Consider the following 25,732-nt stretch of genomic DNA (forward strand, 5'->3'; position numbering starts at 1 on the left):
CATGGTGGTATGTGCCTATAATCCCAGCTACTTGGGAGGCTGAGGCAAGAAAACCGCTTCAACCTGGGAGACAGAGGTTGCAGTGAGCCGAGATCACATCACTGCACTCCAGTCTGGGAGATACAGTCAGACTCTGTCTCAAAAAAATAAAAATAAAAATAAAAAATTCCTGCATTTGTTCATAACATTTTCTTGAATGTCTATTAAATATAAAACCTACTAGATGCTTAAGGGTATAAGAAGTTGAATAATTTATGGATATAGTTATTAAGGAGAGATAAGGAAAGACATTTCAGGTACATAACACACATTGTGAAATAGGAACAGAGGTAACAGACATAGTATAAGAAGCTAGAGAGAGGATTTATCCTTCCAGATGGGAGGATCATAAGCAGCTTTGTAGAGGAGGTGGCCTTGATCCAGGATGTGGACAACAGGTAGCATGTCCCTGCGTGGAGGTGTGGAGGACAGGAATTCCAGGCAGAGGAACAAAGTGGCCAAAGGCACAGGGGTGAGCCGATGTGGTGCTTGGATAGAGAACATGAACTCTTAATTTTGGACAGTGTATTGGGTGAAGTTTTGAAAGGGAAGTTGGTATTAGAATCTGCATTGCTTGATAAAGGAATTTGGGCTACATTCTGAAAGCAATGAGGTACCCCTGTAGTTTTTTGAGAAGAGGAGTAAAATAAACAGGCTGTACTTCAAGAAGTACTTCTAGAAGTAAATAGTAATATACTTACTGTAATTTACTATTACAGTGATAAAGTAGTATAGGATCTTGAATTATATGAATTTGTACATGTGCAGGCAAATGTGTAGGACAGATTTCTAGGAGTGGGTATGCTGGGTCAGTGGGTTTATCTAACAGCTGTCCATTCACTCACATGGATGACTGATAGATACTGCAAACTTGACACCTCCCAAGTTGACTCTTGATCTTCACCACCCCAAATCAGCTCCATCTATAATTTTTCTCATTTGCTCAGGACAAAATCTATGGAGTCGTTGTTGATTTCCACATTTGTTTTATGCTTTACATTCATTCTATCAGGAAGTCCTATTGGCTCCACCTTCAGTATATATCTAGAATCTTCTACTCAGGTGACACTTCTACTGCCGGCCTCCAGTGTCATTGCTTATTAGTCTCCCAACTAGTCTTTCTGCTTTTACTCTTGTTTTTCTATCATTAATTCTCAGCATGTGGTCAGTTTGAGTCTATTCAAACAAGTTAGATCATTTTGTTCCTCTGGTTTGAACCCCTTAGTGCTTCATCATTTCTTTCAGATTAAATGTCGGATACCTTCTTACTACAGGGAACAGGATATTTGCAATTGCTGTTTTCTCTGCCTAAAATGCTGTTACCCAAGATATACTTACTGCTTACTCCCTTACCTCATTCCAGTCTTTGCTCAAATAACATCTTCTAAATGAAGCCCACCTCATTCATGCCCACCTTAGGATCCTATTTAAAATTGCACCTGGCCAAGCACGGTGGCTCATGCCTTTAATCCCAGCACCTTGGGAGGCCGAGGTGGGTGGACCATTTGAGGTCAGGAGTTCGAGACCAGCCCGGCCAACATGATGAAACCCCATCTCCACTAAAAACACAAAAATTAGCTGGGCATGGTGGCAGGTGCCTGTAGTCCCAGCTACTTGGGAGGCTGAGGCAGGAGAATTGCTTGAACCTGGTAGTTGGAGGTTGCAGTGAGCTGAGATTGTGTCACTGCACTCCAGCCTGGGCAACAGACCAAGACACTGTCTCAATAAATAAATAAATAAATAATAACTGTCTCAGTGAATGAATGAATGAATAAAAATAAAATTGCACCTACTCCCCCGTTACTCCCAATCTCCTATACTGTGTTCTGTTTTGCAGAGCACTTTACCACATTCTAATATACTATTATTATGCTTATTATTTGTCTTTCTCTCTTCAATAGAATGAAAGCTTCCCAAGGGCAAGGACTTTTTTAAGTTTTGTGCACTGATATATCCACAGTGAATAAATCCTTAAAATTGTAACTTTGGTAGAGAGTGCCAGATTTGCTATAGAAAGTGTCAAGTTTGCACTCATCTCAACCATATAGAATAGTGTCTCCCTCCACAGCCAATGTGTTAGGGAAGAAATATTATCTCTGTGGTTTAATTTGCATTTTCCTTATTATGAGTTAGAACATCTTTTAATCTGCTTAAGGGTCATTATTTTTTTTTTTTTTTTTTTTGAGACGGAGGCTTGCTCTGTTGCCCAGGCTGGAGTGCAGTGGCATGATCTCAGCTCACTGCAACCTCCGCCTCCAGGGTTCAAGCAATTCTCTGCCTCAGTCTCCTGAGTAGCTGGGATTACAGGTGCCTGCTACCACGCCTGGCTAATTTTATTTATTTTTATTTTATATTTTTTAGTGAGAGTCTCACTCTGTTACCCAGGCTGGAGTGCAGTGACACTATCATAGCTTATAGCAGCTTCAAAGTCTTGGGCTCAAGTGATCCGCCCACCTCAGCCTCTCAAGTAGCTTGGACTACAGGCATGTGCAGCCATGCCTAGCTAAGTTTTAAATTTTTTTGTGGAAAGGAGGTCTCCCTATGTTTCCCAGGCTGATCTCAAACACCTGGCCTCAAGCAATCCTCCCACCTTGGCCTTCCAAAGAGCTGGGATTATGGTTTGTTTTATTTCTTTGTTTGTTTGTCTGTTTAAGTATGACCAGACTGGAGTGTAGTAGCATGATCTTGGCTCACAGCAACCTCTGCCTCCCGGATTCAAGTGATTCTCCTGTCTCAGTCTCCCGAGAAGTTGGGATTACAGGCACCCACCACCATGCCTGGCTAATTTTTGTATTTTTAGTAGAGATGAAGTTTCACCATGTTGGCCAGGCTGGTCTCGAACTCCCAACCTTAGGTGATCCACCCACCTTGGCCTCCTGAAGTGCTGAGATTACAGGTGTGAGCCACCGTGCCTGACCTCATGCCTGTTTTCTATTGGATTGTTGGTCTTTTCATTATTGATTTCAAGGAGCTCTTTATATATTTGAGATTAGCCCTTTGGCTGTGATATGAGATAGATTGTATGTATGTGTATTTATATTTCTATCTCCTAGTTTTTCATTTGTTTTTAGACTTTTACTTGTAATTTTAGTCCTCATTAAGTGTAATGGTCCCAGAGGATGTAGATACTGCCTTTGTTTCTTTTAGTTCTCCATGTAAAGTGAAATGTCTTTTAGTTAGTATCGCTTCCTTAGTAATAGAGGATGGTAAAGATGGAGCTGGTATGTTGAGGAGCCCTACAGCTGACTGTCGTCAGACACCCGTAGACTCTGTTTATGTTTCCACAGAGGGTAGCTGTTTTTGACCCTTTTGTTATTTTCCTTGAGCGGAAGTTGTGGGATCTTAGTGAAATTATAACCATGGTCTCATCCAAGGACACCCTCTGCTCAAGGAAAACCATTAGAACTTTCTTTCGCTTTATTTGAATTTTAAAGGGAAAAATTGTTCTTTTATCTGTTTAAGAAACTATAAATTAAGAGGGCAAACCAGCAGAATTACTAGATAAGGGAACATACAATTTAGAAATTTTAAGTTCTAAAATCATATTGTACCTTCTGCCTCTGTGTAGATATACAGCTATCCTGGGAGAAAGGACTGGTTTATCTCACTGAAGCTAATGACATGTTGGTTAGGGGATTTTAGGCTATTTGCGGGATTTTTCCCCCTAGGTTTCCCCATAATAAGTGAAAGCGTAATCTAGTCTCTCAGAATAATGATACACACTTGTTCAACAATGCTTGCTTGGCAAGTTGGGAGCAGCAGGAGTGGGAAAGCTAGTAATTTACATGGTCCGGAGCTTGGGATTGGCAAGACAGAAAGAACAGTGGAAGACCTGGAGGGGGCTGAGGGGACTCAGAGATACCCTGTGGAGTATCATTGAGGGATTTCAGGTGAGGCCAGGTGAGGCTGGTGACTGCTCAGAGATAGAGCAAGGATTGGAATTTCTCAATGAGGGCAAAGACAATAAAAAGTAGGTGTCAGTGAGTGTAAGACATTGGAAGTCTAAGTGATTGCAAAGTATGAGAACTTGTAGGTGGAGCGGCTTGCAGAAATGGGAGGTCCAAATATGGATTACGGAAGAAAATTGGGATGAAAGTCACAGTTCTTTCTATCTCTAGGTGTTGGCTGCTGCTTTTGGCTAGGAAGGAATAATAGAGGTGAGCTGGGTCTCAAAATAGCTCAATAAAGGTTCCTTCCTCTCTGCCGTTTTAAAAATACCAAGCAGCCTCATTTTAATTTGCATATCCTCTGGCTAGAGGAAGTACTTTAATCAGTACTTCTAATTGTGGAAAAGAAGAGAACATGCCACCACCCGCCCACACATGCACACAGAGGATCTGATCATGAAGAAGAGTGTTCTCCCACACTAGGACCAAGGCTGCTGGTTTCTCCGTTGCCCTGAGAATCCAGATGGTAGGGCAAAACTCAAGTCTTGCTCCCATTGTAAAAAGAAGCCATTTTTTTTCTTTTTTTCAAGGCAGGGTGTTGCTCTGTTGCCCAGGCTGGAGTGCAGTGGCACAATCATAGCTCACCCAGCCTCAAACTTCCAGGCTTCAATCCACCCACCTCAGCCTCCTGAGTAGCTGGGACTACAGGTGTGCGCCAGCGTGCCTGGCTAATTTTTTTTTTTTTAAATTTATTTTTTGTAGAAGTGGAGTCTCACTGTGTTGCCCAGGCTGGTCTCGAACTCTTGGGTTCAAATGGTCCCCCTCCCTACTCTGGCCTCAGCCTCCCAAAGTGTTGGGATTACAGGTGTGACCCACTGCATCTGGCAAAAGAGGTTCTTGTTTTTCTGTTTCTCATCTTCCTTTTTGGGAGGGGTAGGGGAGAATATGCTCTTGACAGTATATCTCTGAAGGAATTTGACATGATTACCTTCATTATTCTGAGAGCCATCATGCATATGGAACTGTATAAGGGCAGTTACCTAACTGAGGCCTTCTGCTTTTCCTTGAGTCATCACTCTGTATTCTCACTACAAGACTATCTTCCTGACTTTTCCATTTGCTGAATGGTTCCCATGGCGTTGGTGTTCTTGAGAATGTTAGGAGACCTGGAGCAGATAAGTTGTCATCTGAGCTGCAGTGTGGGGATTCTTGGGGGAACACTGGCTCAGAAGTTCTTCTCCAAGGTGGTTTGGCCTGGTCATTCGATGTTTTCATTTTGGATTAGCTTCTCGAATTGCCCCGCAGATCCAATGCAGAAAGTATCTCTTCAGCTAGGAATACTATAGGGTAAAACGAAATCTAAGATATGGCCTTCCAAGGCCATCTATACTAGTGTCTAGGAAGCTCAGACAAATACATAGTGGTGAACAATAAAATACAGTGTCTAAGAGGCATTACTGCATAAAGGAATAAGACTGATTGTAAAAAATCACCCAACTAAAGGGGTTTTATACTTTTGTTTGGAGTTCAAACTCATATAAAAGGCTTGGAATTGGGTGCTGCAGGAGGATGTTATTGCTAGTGTTGGGAGAAGAGAGGACAGCACTGAGGAAGGCTTCCTGGAAGATGAAGGCTTGAACTTGATGACAGAGGAGAGTAGGAATTGGACGGAGGGATCAGAGTGCGTGCAGAGGGCATCTCCTCACGGGAGTGTGGTGTTTGCAATAGCACAGTGGGAGAAAGGCGCCCTCCCTTTCTGAAGGACATCAAGGAGATCAGTATGTGTGAGAAAGAGTTTGTGGAAGAGCCTTATGGGAGACGAAATGCACAGGCAGCTCCAGATTGCCTAGATCCGTGACATTGGCAGGGGACAGGGCAGAGACAGGGCAGCGTCCCTTGGAAGGATCAGGCTCAGAGGTTCATAGTGTGGTTTCTCCAGTAATGTTCTTCAGAGGATGTAGCACCTTGGGAAAACTCTCCTTCACTCCTCTGAGATTCATAACTTGAGACCAGAAACTTGCTTATAGCTTCAAGCAGTCCCTTGCTTATTAATTCTGAAACATTTTATCTTGTACTACTACTTTTTGCTCTTCCCAAGCAGGACAGGGTTGCCTTGAGCTAAACCCAGGATGCTTTGAAAACAACTTCAAACACCTTACAAATGGCAATTTGTCCCCTCTACCCTGAGTCAAGGAGTAACCAAAGGGATATGTTTGAGGCACAGAGAGTATCATCTGTGGGTCACACCGTGGGAGGCCTAAACTCCAGTTGATTATCCTCGTTGCAAAACTTCCATGCCTCTAGTAATTAAATATGCAAATGATAACAACCTTTTTTTTTTTTTTTTTTTTTTCTGCCAGGGGAATTGATCCCTATGACAAACCAAATACCATCTACGTTGAACGACATGAACCCTCCGGCTACTCCACTGTTTTCCGAAGTACAGATTTCTTCCAGTCCCGGGAAAACCAGGAAGTGATCCTTGAGGAAGTGAGAGATTTTCAGCTTCGGGACAAGTACATGTTTGCTACAAAGGTGGTGGTAGGTTGAATGTACTAAAGAATAAACTACTTTTGAGTTTCCTTTGTGAAGTTTGGCATTCTGTGATTAAACAGGTGACTTTGCATACACAGGAATTGGAAGGATGTGATTGGGACAGATTGACTGAAGGATTCTCAACATTGACAACGTTGATGAACATTCCCAAAGGGCTTGGCAGGTGCTAGGAAGTCAGAGGAGTGGAGAGGCCTAGGACAAACACTCAAAGTGGCTCTAGGCTCTAGGAATTTGGTTGTTTCCTGGTAGCCAAGCATCCTTGACAAAGACGTATTTCTTTGAAATCCCAATGAAAAGAACAAAGAATGGAGGAGGGAGGGTGGCTCAGTGGCTTCTTTCCTTTAATCCCACTGCCTGATTTCCTTTAAACTTAGGCTGATTTCTTTGAGATTTTTCAACACATGTTAATTTACATGGCTAATAGGATGTGTAGTCATTGGCTGGTGGGAGTTAATGCTCTAAGAAAAGCAGTGATTAAGCTTCCAGCTGTCAGTAAGTAGCTTAACTCTCAGCCTTTGGGAAAATCTTCCCCTTGATTTGATGTGTTGGAGCCAGATGCCGAAATGGCGGGCTTGCTCATTTAAAACCAGAGTTGATTACTCAACAGGACTTGTCTTGAAATTGTGTTGAGTTCAGTCTTTATCACCCTGGTTGTAAAGGAAAAAACCAGGCCCAGTCAAGGGCAGGTGGGGCTCTTATTTCTGGGAGGCTACTAGCTTGCTTTCCTGATGGTGCCCTTCCCTTGTTGACTCAGGCTCTGTTGAAGGCCTTTGCTAACTGGGAGGTCGCTCTGTTGTCTGTCACTGTTAACCTTAGAGACTGAAATCAGACGTAATGTTTTCCTTCAGGTTCCCATTTACTTCTATAATTGGTAACAGGCCAGGTGGAAGTAGGTCAACCTTCTTGGTAGGATTTTAGGGTCAAGAGAGGATCTCCCCAGCAGGAAAAGCAGGGAGTAAGGACAGAATGAGAAGAGAGATGTGGGTGGCTAAAGGCTAGAGGCATTTCCAGTTACATACCCTGCAAAATGTTCTGAAAAACCATTAGCCTATGGTGGTTTTTCTTGCCATTTGCATTGACCCATAGACATTGGTTCAATGCCTTCCTGTCTTGCCTGTCTCTTTCTTTATCTTTCTCTTAGACACACATGCACACATATGTACAGCAGCCCAGCAACATAAGCATCCTTGAATGGCTTTGGGCAGGGATTGGGTGATGGGAACACACAGATGAGAAATCAGGCCCAAGCACTGGTGCCTTGTGACATCAGTTGGACAGTCTTGAGTTTTCAATATGGTCTAAAACCTTGTCTTCAGTTCTCCAGGGTTTATAGGCCTTTTCTGCCTTAGTGCCTTGGGCCTGGAGTTACTGTATGATTTTAATTCTGAACTCTAAAACACATTGAGTGCCTGGTTGGTCCTCCTTTTTGCGTGAACCAGGGCAGGATGGATAGCTGTTGTGCATTTCTCTTAACCGGGTTATTTCTAGGTGTCACGGCCGAGAGTTTAAGTTATATCCCAGCTGGGCCGGGCATGGTGGCTCATGCCTGTAATCCCAGCACTTTGGGAGGCCGAGGTGGGTGGATCACTTGAGGTCAGTAGTTCGAGACGAGCCTGGTCAACATGGTGAAACCCCGTCTCTACTAAAAATACAAAAATTAGTCCGGTGTGGTGGCACATGCTTGTAATCCCAGCTACTCAGAAGGCTGAGGAAGGAGAATTGTTTGAATTCGGGAGGTGGAGGTTGCAGTGAGCCAAGATCATGCCATTGCACTCCAATCTGAGCAACAGAGCAAGACTGTCTCAAAAAAAAAAAAAAAAAGTTATATTCTAGCTGGAGCTTTCTGTGCCCTCCATTCCAATCTAACAGCTGTGTCTGTTCTCCAGATGTATCTGATTCACAGAGTGCCTCTGGTGAGTTTTTAATTAAACCTGGCCAGTGGTAAGATTAGGGGTCATGTTTGTTTTGATCTCACTGATACAGTACCCAGTGCCTTGCACTATGTTTGATAGACGGCACATGCGCAATAGAGTTGAATGAATGCCATGTTTGCCCACCTAATTTAAAAAGTAGTCAATTTTTAGAAATTTGGTGGGAGAGGTATTAAATTTTTGGTACTTTTATAGGCAATTCTTAACTCTCTGTATGGCTTATTTATTTATATGCTGTTAGTGGCAAAATTCTAGTTATGAGTTGGCTCCTCCTTCTGCACATGGATGAGCCACCAGATTCCAAGGTCAGTGGTGTTAGCGAGAGGGTGTAGGTAAGATGAGTTAGGCCACCACTGGGAGGTGTTTCCCAAATTGTGGTCTTAGGAGTACCCACGTCAGCATCAGACAAGGACAGTTGTTACAAGTGCAGATTGCAGGGCTCAAATGCACTTTTCCCCAGATCATCGCAAGGTTGTCTAAGAATCACCAGTTTGGGAAACTCTGCCCTGAGCCTTCTACAGGCAGATGCTTCAAATGACAGAGTTGTACTACTGTCTAGGGAATATTTCTCAAGGGATGGATTGATGAGAAAAGAAACACAACTGGCTATGGATAGCACATAAAATATGTGCTTTCCTCCTTTTTATTGCATCAGACTGCTAAACCACAAGGATAAACAAAGTTGGCCTTGGTCAGATAATCCCCTCCCAGTAGGAGTGTTGAAACCTGCAAGTGTAACTTTTTATCTGGGGTCTGCCTAGCTCTAAGGCTGCCTGAGCTTGGAGAATTCCATCTGGCTTTAGTGTTAAATGAATTCAAATCAAATTGGGAGAATCAAAGAACTGGTTTTAAAACTACAGAAAGTTGGTTTTGTGTGATTAACTCTTTTGCTTCCTTCCAGCACCATGAACGATTACAGTCCTTTGCAAGTTACTGTTTTAGCCCCCTGGCTTCTGGACTGGAGCTGGTGTCCAGGTCTTCAGAACCTCCTGGTACCCTGTTGGCCTTGCTCTGGCTTTGTAATGTGCTTTGTATTTTTTGCCCTTAAGTTGCCTTGTTTAATTTTTATTCCTTGCTTTTTGACATAAAGTTCACTTATTTGTCTTCATAGTCTACATCAAAATGATAGGGCCAGTAAAGAAACAATGAGGTTCCTCTGTGATTTGTTAATTTGGTAATATACAACTGTTAGGCTCTTTCGGTAGATAACAGTAATTGCTGAAAAGCTTGAGGTGGGTCAGGGTTAGCTACTTCCCTACAACCTCACAACCTCATAACCTCACTACCAGATTAAGATTATCATGCAAGCCAGGCCCAGATGTTTCTTGCACAAATGTGTATCAGGAAGCAAAGACATGATCTGTGGACTTGAAGTCTCTTCTGTGTCCTTACAGATGATGCAGCCACCCACGCCTTGCATGCTGCAGACGCTATGTTCTAGAGTGGATGCTAGGAAACTGTGGCCCGCCACCTGCTTTTGTAAATGAAGTTTTACTGGGACACAGCCATGCTCATTGCTTATGTGTAGTCTAAGGTTGCTTTCATGCCCAGTGGTAGAGTTGCATAGCTACCTATGCAGAGGCAGTATGGCTCCAAAAGCCTAAAATATCTATTATCTGGACCTTTACAGATAGTTGTCTGACTTCCTGTAGTTGCTGACTATGCTGATAGTTGTCTGTTACCCCTTCAGTTGGCATCAGGTAACTGGAATCGCAATGTCTTGACAGGTCCCAGGCATTATCCCGAAAAGTATAGGTTATGGGCCTCTCTAAATTGTTATGCCCTGTTAATGACAGGATGGTATCTTTAGAATATTATGCCCAATTCAAGTATTTTGATGTCACACCCATCTCCCAAGTGAGGGTCCATGTGTATTTTCATGATTCTGACTAAGCAACCACGAATTTCACTATTGAAAACCAATTTTCAACCTTAAGCTAATTTAGTCTCTAATGTTGATCAGAGGTAACAGAACAGTTTAGTAACTGCTGCAGGGTGTTGTGGGCTTCTAGATGAGAAATCAGCTGACAAAACTGTGTTGTGAATTATAGGATAACTGACCCAAACCAAACGACTTATAAATTATTTTAACTATGTTACTTAAATGTATACGCACCCAATGCTTATAACTCTCATACATGATCAATAAAACCCAAACATTTACAGATTAAAAATAAAACTATAATACCAATACATTTAAAACTAATATTTGTTACAACTGTATTGAGATACAATTCACATTCTACAAAATTTACGCTTTTAAGTGTACAATTCAGTGGTTTTTAGTATATTCATAAGGTTGTGCAATGATCATCATTACCTAATTTCAAATATTTTTATCACCCCAGAAAGAAACCGTGTACCCATTACCATTACTTCCCTTCTCCTCCCTGATGCTGGTAACCGCTAACCTAGTATCTTTATGGCTTTTTCTATTTTGGGCATTTTATATAATGGAAATCATACAATTTGTGACTTTATTAGTCCACTTTCATACTGCTATGAAGAAATGCCCGAGACTGGCTTATTTATAAAGAAAAGAGGTTTAATAGACTCACAGTTCCACATGGCTGGAGAGGCCTCACAATCAGGGCAGAAGGCAAAGGAGGAGCAAAGGCATGGCTTACATGGCAGCAGGCAAGAGAGCTTGTGCAGGGAAACCTTTATAAAACCATCAGATCTCGTGAGACTTATTCACTATCATGAGAACAGCACAGGAAAACCCACCCCCATGATTCAGTTACCTTCTACCAGGTCCCTCCCGTGACACATGGGGATTATGGAGGAGCTACAATTCAAGATGAGATTTGGGTGGGGACACAGCCAAACCATATCAGTGACCTTTTGTGACTGGTTTCTTTCACAGTATGTTTTCAAGTTTCATTTATATTGTAGCATGTATAATTACTTTAACCATTTTTAATGGCTGACTAGTATTTATAATGAATATAACACATTTTATTTATCCATCTATTAGTTTGTGGCCATTTGGCTTGTGTCTACTATTTCACTGTTTCAGTGCTGCTGTGAATGTTCGTGTGCAAGTTTGTGTGTGAACTTATGTGTTTTTTTTTTTTTTTTTGAGACGGAGTCTCGCTCTGTCGCCCAGGCTGGAGTGCAGTGGCGCGATCTTGGCTCACTGCAAGCTCCGCCTCCCAGGTTCACGCCATTCTCCTGCCTAAGCCTCTCGAGCAGCTGGGACTACAGGCGCCCGCCAACACGCCCAGCTAATTTTTTGTATTTTTAGTAGAGACGGGGTTTCACCGTGTTAGCCAGGATGGTCTCGATCTCCTGACCTCGTGATCCACCCGCCTCGGCCTCCCAAAGTGCTGGGATTACAGGCTTGAGCCACCGCGCCCGGCCTTATGTTTTTAATTCTGTTAGGTTTATACCTGGGAGCGTAACTACTAGGTCGTGTGACAATTCTGTGTTTAACTTTTTCAGAATCGGTCAAGTGGTTTTCCAAAACTATTGTACCATTTTATATTCCCACCAGAAATGTTTTAGGGTGTAGTTTTCCCATATGCTTGTCAACATTTGCTATTGTTTTTTGGATGATAGCCATCCTAGTTAAGTGTGAAGTGGTATCTCATGGTTTTAATTTGAATTCCTGATGGCTAAGGATGTTGAATATCTTTTCATGTGGCTGTTGGCCATTTGCATGTCTTTCTTGGACGGATGTCTATTCAACTCCTTTGTCCATTTTTGAATTGGGTTCTTTTTTGCTGTTGAGTTATAGTAGTTCTTTATTCTGTATATTCTTTATATACAAGTTACATGATTTGCAAATCTTTTCTGCCATTCCATGGTTTATCTTTTTACTTTCTTTTCTTTTTCAGCACTAAAGTTTTTATTTTTATTTTATTTTTTTGAGTCGAGGGTATTACTCTGTCACCCGGGCTGGAGTACAGCAGAGCGATCGTAGCTCACTGCAGCCGTGAGCTTCGTGTGCTCAAGCAATCCTCCTACCTCAGCCTCCCGAGTAGCTGGGACCACAGGCATGTGCCACCATACCTGTTAATTTTTTTATTTTTTGTAGAGACGGGGTTTCATCATGTTGCCCAGGCTGGTCTCAAACTCCTGGGCTCAAGCAATCCTCCCACCTTGGCCTCCCAAAGTGTTGGGATTACAGGCACAAACCACCATGCCCAGCCATGTTTTTAATTTTGATGAAGTTCAATTTATCAATTTTTTTCTGTTGCCTGTGCTATTGTTATATCCAAGAAACTATTGCCTAATCTGAGGTCATGAAGATATACTTCCCTTTCCTTTAAGAGTTATATGGTTTTAGCTCTTACATTCTATGATTCATTTCATTTTCAATTAATTTTTGTATCTAGCGTGAAATAGTTACTTACCTTCATTCTTTTGCATGTGGATAACCAGTTGTCCCAGCACCATTTGTTGAAAAGGCTATACTTTTTCCTTGGCACCTTGGTTGAAAGTTAATTTCTCATAAATATGAGAATTTATTTCTGGACTCCTTCTCTCTCTCTCTTTTTTTTTTCTTTTTGAGAGAGTTCTGCTGTCACCTAGGCTGGAATGTAGTGGCATGGTCATGGCTCACTGCAGCTTTGAACTCCCAGGCTCAATGGTCCTCCTGCCCCAGCCTCCTGAGTAGCTGCAACTACAGGCATGTGCCACTGTGCCTGGCTAAGTTTTTGAAGAGACAGGGTCTCACTATGTTGCCCAGGCCACTGCACCTGGCCTGTTTCTGGACTCTTAATTCTATTCCATTAATCTATATATCTGTCCCTATGCCAGCATCACACTGTCTTGATTACTGTAGTTCTCTAATAAGTTTTGAATTTGGAAAATTTGAACTCTCCAACTTTGTTCTTTTTCAAGATTGTATTGGCTATTCTGGGTTCCTTGCATTTCCATGTGTATTTTAAGATCAGCTTGTCAATTTTTTGCCAAAACAAAACAAAACAAAACAAAAAGCACAGATAGGATTTTGATAGAGATTGATCTACAGATTCAACACAATTTGGAGAGTATTATCATCTTAATATATCATGCCTTCCAATGCATGGACAAAGGATATTCTTCCATTTATTTAGGTTTTCTTTAATTTCTTTCAACTGGGTTTTCTGGTTTTCAGTGTACAAGTCCCGGACTTCTTTAGTTAAAATTTTTTTCCTGGCTGGGCGTGGTGGCTCATGCCTGTAATTTCAGCACTTTGGGAGGCTGAGGTAGGCAGAGCACGAGGCCAGGAGTTCGAGACCAGCCTGGCCAATATGGCGAAACCCCGTCTCTACTAAAAATACAAAAATTAGCCGGGCGTGGTGGAGTGCACTTGTAGTCCTAGCTACTCGAGAGACTGAGACCAAAGAATCGCTTGAACCTGGGAGGTGGCGATTGCACTGAGCTGAGATCGTGCCACTGCACTCCAGCCTGGATGACAGAGCGAGAATCTGTCTCAAAAGAAAAAAAAAATTCCTAAGTATTCTTTTTGGCTCTATTGTAAATGGTTCTTTTCTTAATTTCATTTTCAGATTGTTCATTGCTAGTATATAGAAACATGATTGATTTTTGTATTATTGATCTTACATTCTACAACCTGGCTGAACTTTATTAGTTCTAACTTTTTTGGTGTGTGGATTCCTTAGGATTTTCTGTTTACAAGATGATGTTGTCTGCTAAAAGAGACAACATCATCTTTTAATTCTTCCTTTTCAGTCTGGAGGCCTTTTATTTACTTATTTTTTTGCCTAACTGCCTTGGCTAGAACCTCTAGTAAAATGTCAACTAGGATTGGAGAGAGTAGGCATCCTTGTCTTATTCCTGATCTTAGGGGAAATGCATTCAGTCTTATACCATTAAGTATGATTTTTAACTGTGGAGTTTTTCTAGATGTCCTTTATCAGTTCGAGGAATGTTCCCTTCTATTCCTGGGTTGTTGAGTGTTTTTATCATGAAAAAGTCTGGGCTTGTGTCAGTGCTTTTTCTGTGTCAGTTGCGATATTCGTATGTTTCTTTTTTTCCTCCTCCTTTAGTCTATTAACATTGAATATTACACTAATGGATCTTTCTCATATGTTAAACCAATGCACATTTTTGGAATGAATCCCACATGCTCTTGGTTTATAATCATTTTTATCCTTTAATTTGTTTGGCAGAATTTACCATCTTTGTGGGAAGTTTTCTGGTTACTAATTCAATCTTTTCAGTTTTTAAAATTTCTCTTTGGTTCAGTTTCAGCAGTTTGTATCTTTCTAGTAATTTGTTCATTTATTCTAGGTTATTTAATTTTTATTCATAGTGTTCACATTAATCTTTTTTTTTTATTTCTGTGAGGTTGTTAATGATGTTTCTTATTTCTTTCCTAATTTTAGTAATTTGAGTCTTCTCTTTTTTTTTTTGGTAAGTCTAGCTTGTAGTCTAGTTTATTAAATTTTGTTAATCTTTTCAAAGAATCAGTATATTATTTGAGTAATTTTCTTTATTATTTTTCTCTTTTCTATTTCATTTATTCCTACTCTAATATTTATATTTCTTTCATTCTGCTTGCTTTGGGCTTAGTTTGCCCTTATGTTTCTATGTTCTTAAGGTGGATAGTCAGGTTATTGATTTGATATTTTTCTTCTTTTTTTATATAAGTGATTACAGGTATACATTTTCCTCTAATCACTGCTTTAGCTGCATTTCATATGCTTATGTTTTCATTTTCATCATCTTAAAGTATTTTCTAATGACTCTTATGATTCCTTTTGACTCATTGATGATTTTTGAATGTGTTGTTGAATTTCAATATATTTGTGAATTTCCTTCTCTTTTTGGTTTCTCATTTTATTCTATTATGATCACAGAATGTACTTTATATGGTTTCAGTTCTTTTCAAATATATTGAGGCTTATTTTAATATTTAACATCTGTTATTCTTGAGAATGTGGCTGAACATGTGGAATGAAACATGTGCTTTGAGAAGAATGTGTATTCTGCTGTTGTTGGGTATTATGTTCCATAAATGTTTATTAAATCTACTTGGCTGATGGTGATGTTCAGTTTATCTTTTTCCTTTTCTGCCTTGTTCTATATTGAAGTTGGGAAAATCTTCAACTGTTGAGATCTCTAAGTATTATCATCTTGAATTATTTATTTCTCCCTTCAATTCTGGCAGTTTTCCCTCATGTGCTTTGGAGTTCTGTTGTTAGGCGCGTATATGTTTATGATTGTTAATTCTTCTAGATTGACACTTTTATCATTATTAAATGTCCTTCCTTGTCTCTAGTAACTATTTTTTGTCTTAAATTGTATTTTGCCTATTATTATAGCTATTCTTCTTTTCTTCTGAGTACAGTTAACATGGTGTATTAGTCCGTTTTCATGCTGCTGATAAAGACATACCCAACACTGGGCGATTTACAAAAAAGGTTTATAGTGGACTTACAGTTCCACATGGCTGGGAAGCCTCACAATCATGGTGGAAGGCAAGCAGGAGCAAGTCATGTCTTACATGGATGGCAGCAGGCAAAGAGAGCTTGTGCAGGGAAACTCCTCCTTTTTAAAACCATCAGATCTCATGAGACTTATTCACTAGCAGGAGAACAGTGATAACACTATCACAGAAAAGACCTGCCCCCATGGTTCAATTACTTCCCGCCTGGTCCTTTCCACAACATGTGGGAATTCAAGATGAGATTTGGGTAGGGACACAACCAAACCATATCACATGGCATATCATTTTTTCATCCTTGCAGTTTCAATCTATTTGTATCTTTGAATCCTTGTAAATAGCATATGGTTGTGTCAGGTCTTTTATGCATTCTTTTAATTTCTGCCTTTTGATTAGGGTGTTTAATTCATCTACAATTAATGTAATTACTGAAAGGTAGACTACATATCTGCTATTTTGCTGTTTGCTTTCTATATTATATTCCTCATAATTTTTTTTGGTTCCTTTATTACTTCATTACTGCCTTTTTTTGTATTAAATACAGATTTTCTAGGGTAACATTTAAATTCCCTTGTACCTTCTTTCACTAAATTTTTCCCAGGTGTTTTCTTAATCTGTGCTTTGGGGATTACAATAAATATCTTAATTTATGAAATCTAATTTGGATCAATAACACTATAACTTCAGTAGTGTACAAAATCTTTGTCATTATATAGCTTTATTGCATCCCTGCTTCTGTGCTATTATTGTCTCATCTTTATACTCTTTAAGCCCATCAGCACAGTTTTAGTCTAATCGAGGACTCCTTAGATGAGATGTGTCATTTTTCTTTTGCTGCTTTCCAGGGTTCTTTATCTTTGGCTTTCAGCAGTTTTGCTATGGTGTGTCTGGGTATGGGTCTCTGAGTTTATCCTTTTAGGAATTCATTGAGCTTACCGGATTTATGTTTTTCATCAAATTTGGGGAGTTTTGGGTCATTATTTCTTCAAATATTCTTTCTCTTTTATGCTCTCATCTTGTCAGTGACTTCGGTAATGTGTATGTCAGGACACTGATGGTGTTTCCTGGGTCTTTTAGGCGCTGTTTATTTTTAACATTCTTATTTTTTGAGACGGAGTCTCGCTCTGTCACCCAGGCTGGAGTGCAGTGGTGAACGTTCTTTTTTTTTTGTTGTCAGACTGAGACATCACAATTGACATGTCTTAAAGTTCACTGCTTTTTTATTTTCCTTGTTCAAATCTGCTGTTGAACCCCTCTACTAAATTTTTCTTTTGATTTATTATACTTTTCAACTCCCAGATTTCTATTTGTTTTTTTTTTTTTAAATTTCTATTTCTTTATTGATATTCTCTATTTGATGAGGCATTGTTCTCATACTATCCTTTCATACTTTATACATGATTTCTTTTAGTCCTTTGAACATACTTATGATAACTTATTTAATTTTTTTTTTACTTAGTCTAATGTCTGAGCTTTTAAGGACAATTTCTACTGACTATTTTTGCTTGTGTATAGGCTATACTTTGTTGTTTCTTTGCTTGTCCTGTGATTTTTTTGGTTGAAAAGTGGACATTTTAAATGGTGTGGCAGCTCCAAACCACTGACACCCGCTCCTCAAGGTTTTGTGTTGTTGCTATTTGTTGTTGCTGTTTTTGTTGTTGTTGTTATTGTTGTTCAGGGAGTTTCCTGTACTGCTATCAAGTTTGTGTTCTTTATTGTTTTTGCTACTGAAGTGTCTCATAATTTAGTTTATTGGTCAGTTAATGATAAGACAGAGATTTTCTTAAACTCTTTGAACCACTGAGTCTCTCAGCCTTTGCTAATGGCCTCTGGGTGTGTGTTGGGGTATACCTTCAATGCTTTGGCAGGCAGTTTACAACTCTGTCCTAGCCTTCACTTCCTGCTTATGTAGAGCTTCAAGATTAGCTGGAGATAAGAGATTAGACCCTGTTTATTTCTTTCTTGAGCATACTCACGGCTCTTATGTGCTTGACCTTGTAGAGTCCCAGGAATACTCTAGAGCTTATTAAAGCCTCCTAAGGGCATCTTCTTCCCCAGTTTTTCCTTTTAAGCTTTTTAGTTAGCCTCTTTTTATTCTCAATTGGTAATACTGTCTTCAGAAGTTACAATGATAAGCCTTTGCTAGTTTTTATTCACTATTTTCAGTAAATGCCTTGGCTGGCTATAAGGCTGTCTATATCATGAACCAAGTCAGGTTATGTAAAGGCAAGAGCTGATAATGCAGCTTTCCTGTGAGCCCCCAGACAGGTCAGTCTTTTTGGGAACTCCAGACCTGTTCTGTCCTCTCCAGTGGCTGCTAGGCTGCTGTTTTTCACAGCTATTGTAGATGTGAGGCTGTGGGTTTCCAAGGCTACCACAGAGCTAGAGAGAGGGGGATGGGATTAGGGCAAATGAAAACATCACAAAGCTGGCTATTTTTGCCAAGATTCAGCCATTGTTCTTAAGTAAATGTGCCTTGGATTTTTGCAACCCTTTATTTCATTTGCAGAATTCTGAAAACGTTGATTTTGAGGATTTTTGTCAGTGCTTTTCTTGCTTTTATGGATAAGTATATTTTTAGAGTTCCTAGAAATGGTTCCAATTAATATTAACTTTGTAAACTTTATTATAGGCATTTTCCAGCCTACACGAAAGAACAGTTAATGCTGATATGACCTCCCCATGTGCCCTCATCCAGCTTCAATATTACTTACCTGCATTTGCCAACCTCTCCTTAGTTATCTACTCACTACTTTTTTTCCCCCCTGGAATATCCCAGATGTCGGGTTTTAGCTATGTTTTATTTATGATTTTTTTTTTTTGTAAACAACATTAAGGTGGATGAGGATGTTTTGCTGAAGCTTTGTTGCTGCTCCAAGGGAGGATGTGACCCATGGCTCTGGTGCTTCTGAACTAGTGGCCCTGTGCTTCCACATGCCCTGGGAGGGCTTAGTTCTTTACCCATTTTCTCTAGCTGAGCTGCCATGCAACTTTCAGTGGGATAGCTCATTGCAGTATCCTTTGGCTTTTACTTGATAAGAATGTCCTTTATTTAGTTCCTTTCTCCTCTTTTCTCCTTGATCGTCCATTTCTTTTTGCTCTTAACACAATCTCAAATATAAATGGAAATTCAGGTTATTCAGATACCTAGATGAATTTATTTATTTAATTATTTATTTTTTTCTGAGATGGAGCCTTGCTCTGTTGCCAGGCTGGAGTGTAGTGCCATGATCTCGGCTCACTGCACTCTCCGCCTCCCAGGTTCAGGTGATTCTCCTGTCTCAGCCTCCCGAGTAGCTGGGATTACAGGCATACTCTACCATGCCTAGCTAATTTTTCTGTTTTTAGTAGAGAAGGGGTTTCACCATGTTGGCCAGGATGGTCTTGATCTCTTGACCTCGTGATCTGCCCACCTTGGCCTCCCAAAGTGCTGGGATTACAGGCATGAGCCACTGCGCCCAGCAGAATTTATGTTTAATTATTAGAAATGAAAACACAAAATTAAAAAAAATCTTCTTATAAATTCTCAGACTTTATAAGATTGAATTAGATTCAAATATTTAAATCATTCCTAGTAGTTGATGAAGTATGTGTGTTTGTGGATGTATTAGTTGGTACAACCTTTCAGGAGGGCCATTTCATGATAGCTATCAAAAATACAAATTTTGACTTAATAATTCTTCTAAGAATGCATCCTACCAATGGTATTGCGCAGTTCTGAAAACGTAATAAATACATGCATATATATATGTGTGTGTGTGTTTAAGAATGTTCTTAGAAATAACTAAAATGCCCACCAGTATCTGTTAAGTGGAAAGATGTCTAATATACATGGCCAATGATAAAATTTTAAATTGTGGGACAGTAAGATACACTGTTAATGGAAAAGTTAAGTAATACAACAGCATTTATATCATGATCCAAATTATATGTGAAAAATTAAATTGCCTGTGTCAGTTTAGAAATATATTAGGTTGCTGGTAATAGACTAGAAATAAAAATTGCTTAACCAAGTCAGGAGTTTAGTTTTCTCCCTCTTGCTGCCTGGAGGTAGGCTGTCTCGGGCTGGTATGTTGGTGTCCTGATGTTCTCGGGGACCCAGGTTTCTGTCTTAACGTTCTACCATCCTGACTGGTGATTTCCATTCTCAACATTACCTCATGGTTCAAGACATCCACACTAGCCTTCAAGTCCTTATTGCAATTAAGAAGAATAAGGAAAGACAGCAAATAGGACCTCTTCCCACCAATTCCGTCTGTTTAAGCAGCCTTCTTAGAAATCCAGCACAAAACTTCTGTTTTTATCTCATTGGCTAGTGCTTAGTCACGTGACTACCCATAGCTGCAAAAATGGTAGAGAAGTGCAGTTGTTTATTCTGGGTGGTGTCAGGTTCCCACTGCTCGGGAGGAAAGGGATAATGGGTGTTGGGGGTAGGTGTAGCAGTGTCTGTCACTATGTACGTATGCTTGCGTGTGGTGGCACAGTACATTTCTGAAAGGATGCTCAAGAGCTGTTAGCCAAGGGGCACTCTGCAGGGTACAGTGGGAGGAGGGATGTGGAGGTCAGAGCAGAGCTTCTGCATTTACCTTATACCGATCTGTGCTGTTGGATGTTTTCCATGAGTATGCTTTGCTTTTATAGTAATAGTGATAAAAAACAAACCAACCCAAAACCTATGGTTTATTAAGAAAAATCTCAGAGCCTTACAATACATCTTATAATCACTAGTATGCCGTAGTTTAATTGTTAATATATTTCTTGGTGGCAGTAAAACAATACAATAACTCTTTAAAAATCCATTAAGAATGAACCTGAATTGTCCAAGTTTAGGAATAATTCTCCAAGAAGGTAGTGGGATCAATGCATTTTGAGATTTTTTTTGATGATTGTAGTATTCTGTGATTTTTGCATTTATGAGGTAAGACTGACCTATGAAATATATTCTTAATACTCAGGCCTCCCAGCAGCAATCGTTAAGTATTTTTAACTGATGATGGGCCTGGGTGTTATTGAGAAATCACTCTTTTTAAAGTTATACTCACAGTTGGAAGTAGTAAAAAACAAAGCATAAAAATGTGTATTTCATCGATATGTTCCTCTATATATTCACAAAAATGTATGTATATAGGCTGACTTAAACTAATCATCTGACATAGCCATGACATTTTATCAACTTAATGAGGGCTTTTGGAATTTATATGTAACAATTTTGCTGGGAATTGTTTTCTCATTCAGTTAATATGCTTTTACATTTTTAATAGATCCATCATTTCCTACGGCCCCATGTTTAGTACAAGCTATTAATATGGTTTTCAGGTTTCCATTTTGGTGGGCAGTCTTTTGTACCTCTCTACCTGATTTCTTTAAAACAAACTACTTTTGACCATCTGTTCAGTGGTGGTTTGAATGTCTGCTGCCCAAATGGATTAAAAGTAACTTTGTCTTTATCACCTGGGTCCTCACAGTATTTATGGGGCATGTATGAGCACAGGGTACTGAGTTGTTATATTACAGATAAAATAAATGAGTATGTTCCTTACTCTATAGGAAGTTAATATCTATAATAAACAGCAACCTAGTCAAGGATAAGTGAAGCCGAAGTAACCCCTCTGGCTGGGAATCCCAACATCTCAATACGTTTAATAGTCATTGCTATGATTATGTCCACATGAGGGTATGCCTCCCTGTGTCTTTCCTGATAGATATGCAACATTTGCCTTCAGCTTCTGGCCATGTTCTTTTAGAGCTGGCAGAAACCACATAGAGTCTTTTTAACAGTTCTTATCCATTTTTGAGTTGTGGACTTTCTTGAGAATCTGATAAAACGTATGGAGCCTCCATAGCAAAATAAATGAGTGTATATAAAAAATTTTGCATGTATGTTTACAGGGTTGCTGGACCACTTAAACCCATCTACAGGGAAGTCTTGATCCAAATAAGCTTCTCCTTTTGTAGATGAATAAACTGAAAGCTAGAGAGATTTCTGTCATTTTCTCAGTTGGTAGAGCTAGCTCTTAATCTAATGTTTTTTATACACATTTACAAGATTCTTGCTGTGACTTAAAAATCTCTAAAACGCAATGTGATGTGGTTGACATCATGTTGAATACTCTACCAATGAATATGTATTCTAGCAAAAGACCTTCCTCAATGAGATTATTCAGAGATGGAAAACCAGAATACAATGAAGATTCTCTCAAGTCTTGGTGCAAATTAAAACCTTGTGACTGGAGCATCCTTGTAATCTAAAAATAGGAGTAGAAAGAAGAAAAGAACATGTTTTGTGTGCATGGTGTGTGGCTGATCTCATCCATTAGTGGTTTGGGGGCTGTAGGCTCCTCCCTGCCTGTTTTTTCAGCCTCATCACACAATCCTCTTTCTATCTCTTACTCTGCTGAAGTGTTGGCAGCCTCCAAAACCTCCTGTAGTCCAAGTTCTACCATCATACCATTTCCTTCCTTATCTAATATCCACGGAGTATCTAGTGTCTGTTGCAGACCGGGTATCTAAGATGAAGCAGTACAACCCAGGCTGCCCAATGATGGCAGACATTGCAAAAATATGAATTTGCAATCACGGTCTCTATTTTGTGTTTCCAATAGAACTGGAAAAATCTGACTCTTCTATTTTTATTTTTGCTGCTTTTGAATGACTGTAATATGGCACTACTAATTTTTTTTTCTCCTCTTCCTTGGCAGCATCTCTTGGGCAGTCAACAGCAGTCTTCTGTCCAGCTCTGGGTCTCCTTTGGCCGGAAGCCCATGCAAGCAGCACAGTTTGTCACAAGACATCCTATTAATGTGAGTGGGGTCTGCTTGAGGATGGGAAGAAGTATCATTGTCTTTATGCAGAGGTCAGAGGAAGGGTGTTGTGGGGATGGCCTGCTGGAGTGGGTTATTTTATGACCTCCCTGAAGTCAGGTCTCTAGAGAGAGCAGTTGTGCTTTGGGCATCGTGGTCTGCATTTCCCACTTCACTGAAGCAGAGCTGAAGGAGAGACTTAGTTTGCTTTACGTGGAGCAGCACCGGCAGAGAGAGGTTGGAGCCACAGTCAGTGCCATCTGAGCAATGTGCCAGTACTAAAGCAATGGGAAGTTTGTGCATGATAGGATTTTTTTTTTTTTCTTATTAAGTACCTCCTGTATTGCTTGCAGGGGGCGAGTTCCAACAGAGGATAGGATTTGGGTCCCACCTTTTAGAAACAGGTTGGAGAGACTAAGGACTGAGTAGCAGAAGAAACCAGACATAAGCAAATGCTTAAATATGCGGCTTTATAACATGAAGATGGATAGGAAAAGTCTGCATGGGATGGGGTCATTAGAGGAGTTGCCACAGGGAGGTGGTCACAGGGGAACGTCTTGACATTGGCAGGTGGTTTGGTGAAAGGTAAGTAGCTCACTTACTTACCTTCCACCAAACAAATGGGATCATATGGAGAACAGTCTTGCCAGTTCTTTGCTAGTTTCTATGGATTCTGCCTTCCTTTGGTCACCTTAGGAAAAATAAAGGGAAGTGCATTAATCCGTATTGTACTTTGTACGAACGAAAGGTCTCATGGGAAAATGAGGGAGACATCACTAATGGAAAGAGGTTTGTAGGTCATTTGTGCAGTGCAGTGGCCCATTATTTTGTGCCCCATTTGCCAGTAAGGGGCTCGCTAAGCTGCAGATCTGCCTCAGGTTTTCCAAAAGGAAAGTCGCCAAAGCTTCTTTGCCAAGGTTAGGGAGCTTCTCATGGGCTTTAGGCCAACATTCGTCACTAGGACATTTGAAAGTCATTGCTTCCGTGTGTATAGAAAAAGCCCACAGGGCACTTTTGTTTTTTGACGTGTCTTTTTTGACTTTTGATTCCAAAGGAATATTACATCGCAGATGCCTCCGAGGACCAGGTGTTTGTGTGTGTCAGCCACAGTAACAACCGCACCAATTTATACATCTCAGAGGCAGAGGGGCTGAAGTTTTCCCTGTCCTTGGAGAACGTGCTCTATTACAGCCCAGGAGGCGCCGGCAGTGACACCTTGGTGAGGTAAGGAGACTGTGAGTCCTTCTCCTGCCTTCTTAGGCCAACACAACCATGAGCTTCTCTCTGGTTCTGTGGTTTTCAACATTAGCTGCCCATGTGGATACACCCGGGGAGCTTTCGGAAACCCAATGCCTGGCTTATGTGCCCAGAGATTACCATGGGATGGGATTGGGGTGTGGCCAGCTTATGAGGATTTTAAGAAGCGCCCTAGGTGATTCTTATGTGCAGCCAAGTCTGGGAACTACAGCTCTAGGTAACATTTAGGGTCAGAGCTACTGTGTTAATCACTCCCTTGAGCTCCTTTTGTTCAGTTTTCTGGTTTTGTGGTTTCTGAACAGTGAAAAACAGTACTTGGTAAATATCAAGTCAGTGAGAGCTGGCATATGCGGCCAGTGGATCAGGTTAATTGATGTCATTACTCTTTTTTTTTGAGAGATAATTGCATGGTGTTTTGTAAAGAAAGGCACCAACATCATTGATCCTTTATCCATAAATCATGTGTTTAGAGCTGTTTTGCAGTCCAGCAGTGGGCAAACTCTGAGCACCACACCCATCAAGGGGTGGTGGAGGAGTTGGGGGTTTGGGTGGGTTGAATTGGTTTTTAAGATCCGTTCAGGGCCATTTATTCTGATTTGTCATTTGACAACCAGACTTGTGTGACCTGTGTGGCTGTGGTTAGAGTCCCCTCTGCTCTTGGAAAGAGTCTCCTGTGTGAAGCTGACTGGTCTGGGTTGGGATCTGGCTCTGGCCATGACAACCAGGTCTGAGGGCGTGCCCCTGTGCCCACTGTTTCTGGGAAATTCATTCCATTGTCAATTTATTCACAAGTATGCTGCTGCTCTCTGCCAGACAGTGTTCTAGGTATAGCCACAAAGTAATATATGAAGCAATAAAATACCAGAACAAAGTCCCTCTTCTATGGAGTTTATATTCTAGTTGGGGAAGATAGAATATAAGCAGATATGTGATCTGCCTGGTTACATGTTGAAAAGAAAAATAAAGCAAGATCGGGGATGGGGATTTGCAAGGGTGTTCTTTTATTCTATTGGCTGCTTCAGGAGGGGGATATTTAAGCAGGTGCCTGAATTACATGAAGGAAGGAGCCAGGCAGACCCCTGGGTGAGTAGCACTGCAAGCAGGGCAGACAGGAAGCACAGTGACTCTGAGGCTGGACTGCACTGGTGTTTTAGGAGCAGGGAGGAGGCCAGGGTGGCTGGAAGGGCTGCAGAGAGGGAGAGAGAAGGAAGAAACAGGACCTAAGAGAGCAGGGCTCAGATCCTATAGGGCCTTCAGGGGCTTGTGAAGAACTTTGTTTTTTTCTTTTTTGTTGTTGTTTTTTTTGTTTGTTTGTTCTTGAGATAGAGTCTTGCTCTGTCGCCCAGGCTGGAGTGCAGTGGCGCGATCTTGGGTCACTGCAACTGCCGCTTCCCGGGTTCAAGCGATTCTCCTGCCTCAGCCTCAAAAGTAGCTGGGATTACAGGTGTGCACCACCAGGCCAGGCTAATTTTTATATTTTTAGTAGAGACAGCACCATGTTGGCCAGGCTGATCTCAAACTCCTGACCTCAAGTGATCTGCCCACCTTGGACTCCCAGAGTGCTGGGATTACAGGTATGAGCCACCACACTCAATCCTGTCTTTTCCTTCTAAATGAGATGGAAGGTTTAGACCAGGAGATGGACATGATCTGATTTAACCTTTTAATTTGTTTCCACTAAAATCTGTGAATTGCATTATATAATGAAAAGAATATAAAACATAAATGGATAGTGTTATAAATAATTAGAAGTGAGCACTCATGTGGCTTATCTTTTACAGGAGTTATCCTCAATGCTGTGTGGGAATTTGGCCACTGTGACTACTGTAGGGGACAAAGGTGGGAACAGGAAGACTAGTTGTG

The 25,732-nt window shown here is 40.7% G+C and overlaps 1 protein-coding gene across 4 annotated transcripts in view; it reads left to right on the forward strand.

Moving 5' to 3' along the window:
* Nucleotides 1-25,732, forward strand: part of SORL1 (sortilin related receptor 1) — a 282,584-nt gene that overhangs the window by 139,450 nt on the left and 117,402 nt on the right. For all 4 annotated transcript variants that reach the window (XM_058446962.1, XM_032167741.2, XM_058446961.1 and 1 more), the window contains exons 6-8: nt 6,287-6,467; nt 22,511-22,612; nt 23,667-23,836. In XM_058446962.1, coding sequence (XP_058302945.1) covers nt 6,287-6,467; nt 22,511-22,612; nt 23,667-23,836 — 453 coding nt within the window. The remainder of the gene's footprint in view (nt 1-6,286; nt 6,468-22,510; nt 22,613-23,666; nt 23,837-25,732) is intronic.

Source organism: Hylobates moloch, unplaced genomic scaffold (genome assembly GCF_009828535.3).
Source record: "Hylobates moloch isolate HMO894 unplaced genomic scaffold, HMol_V3 SCAFFOLD_11, whole genome shotgun sequence".
Classification (NCBI taxonomy): domain Eukaryota; kingdom Metazoa; phylum Chordata; class Mammalia; order Primates; family Hylobatidae; genus Hylobates; species Hylobates moloch.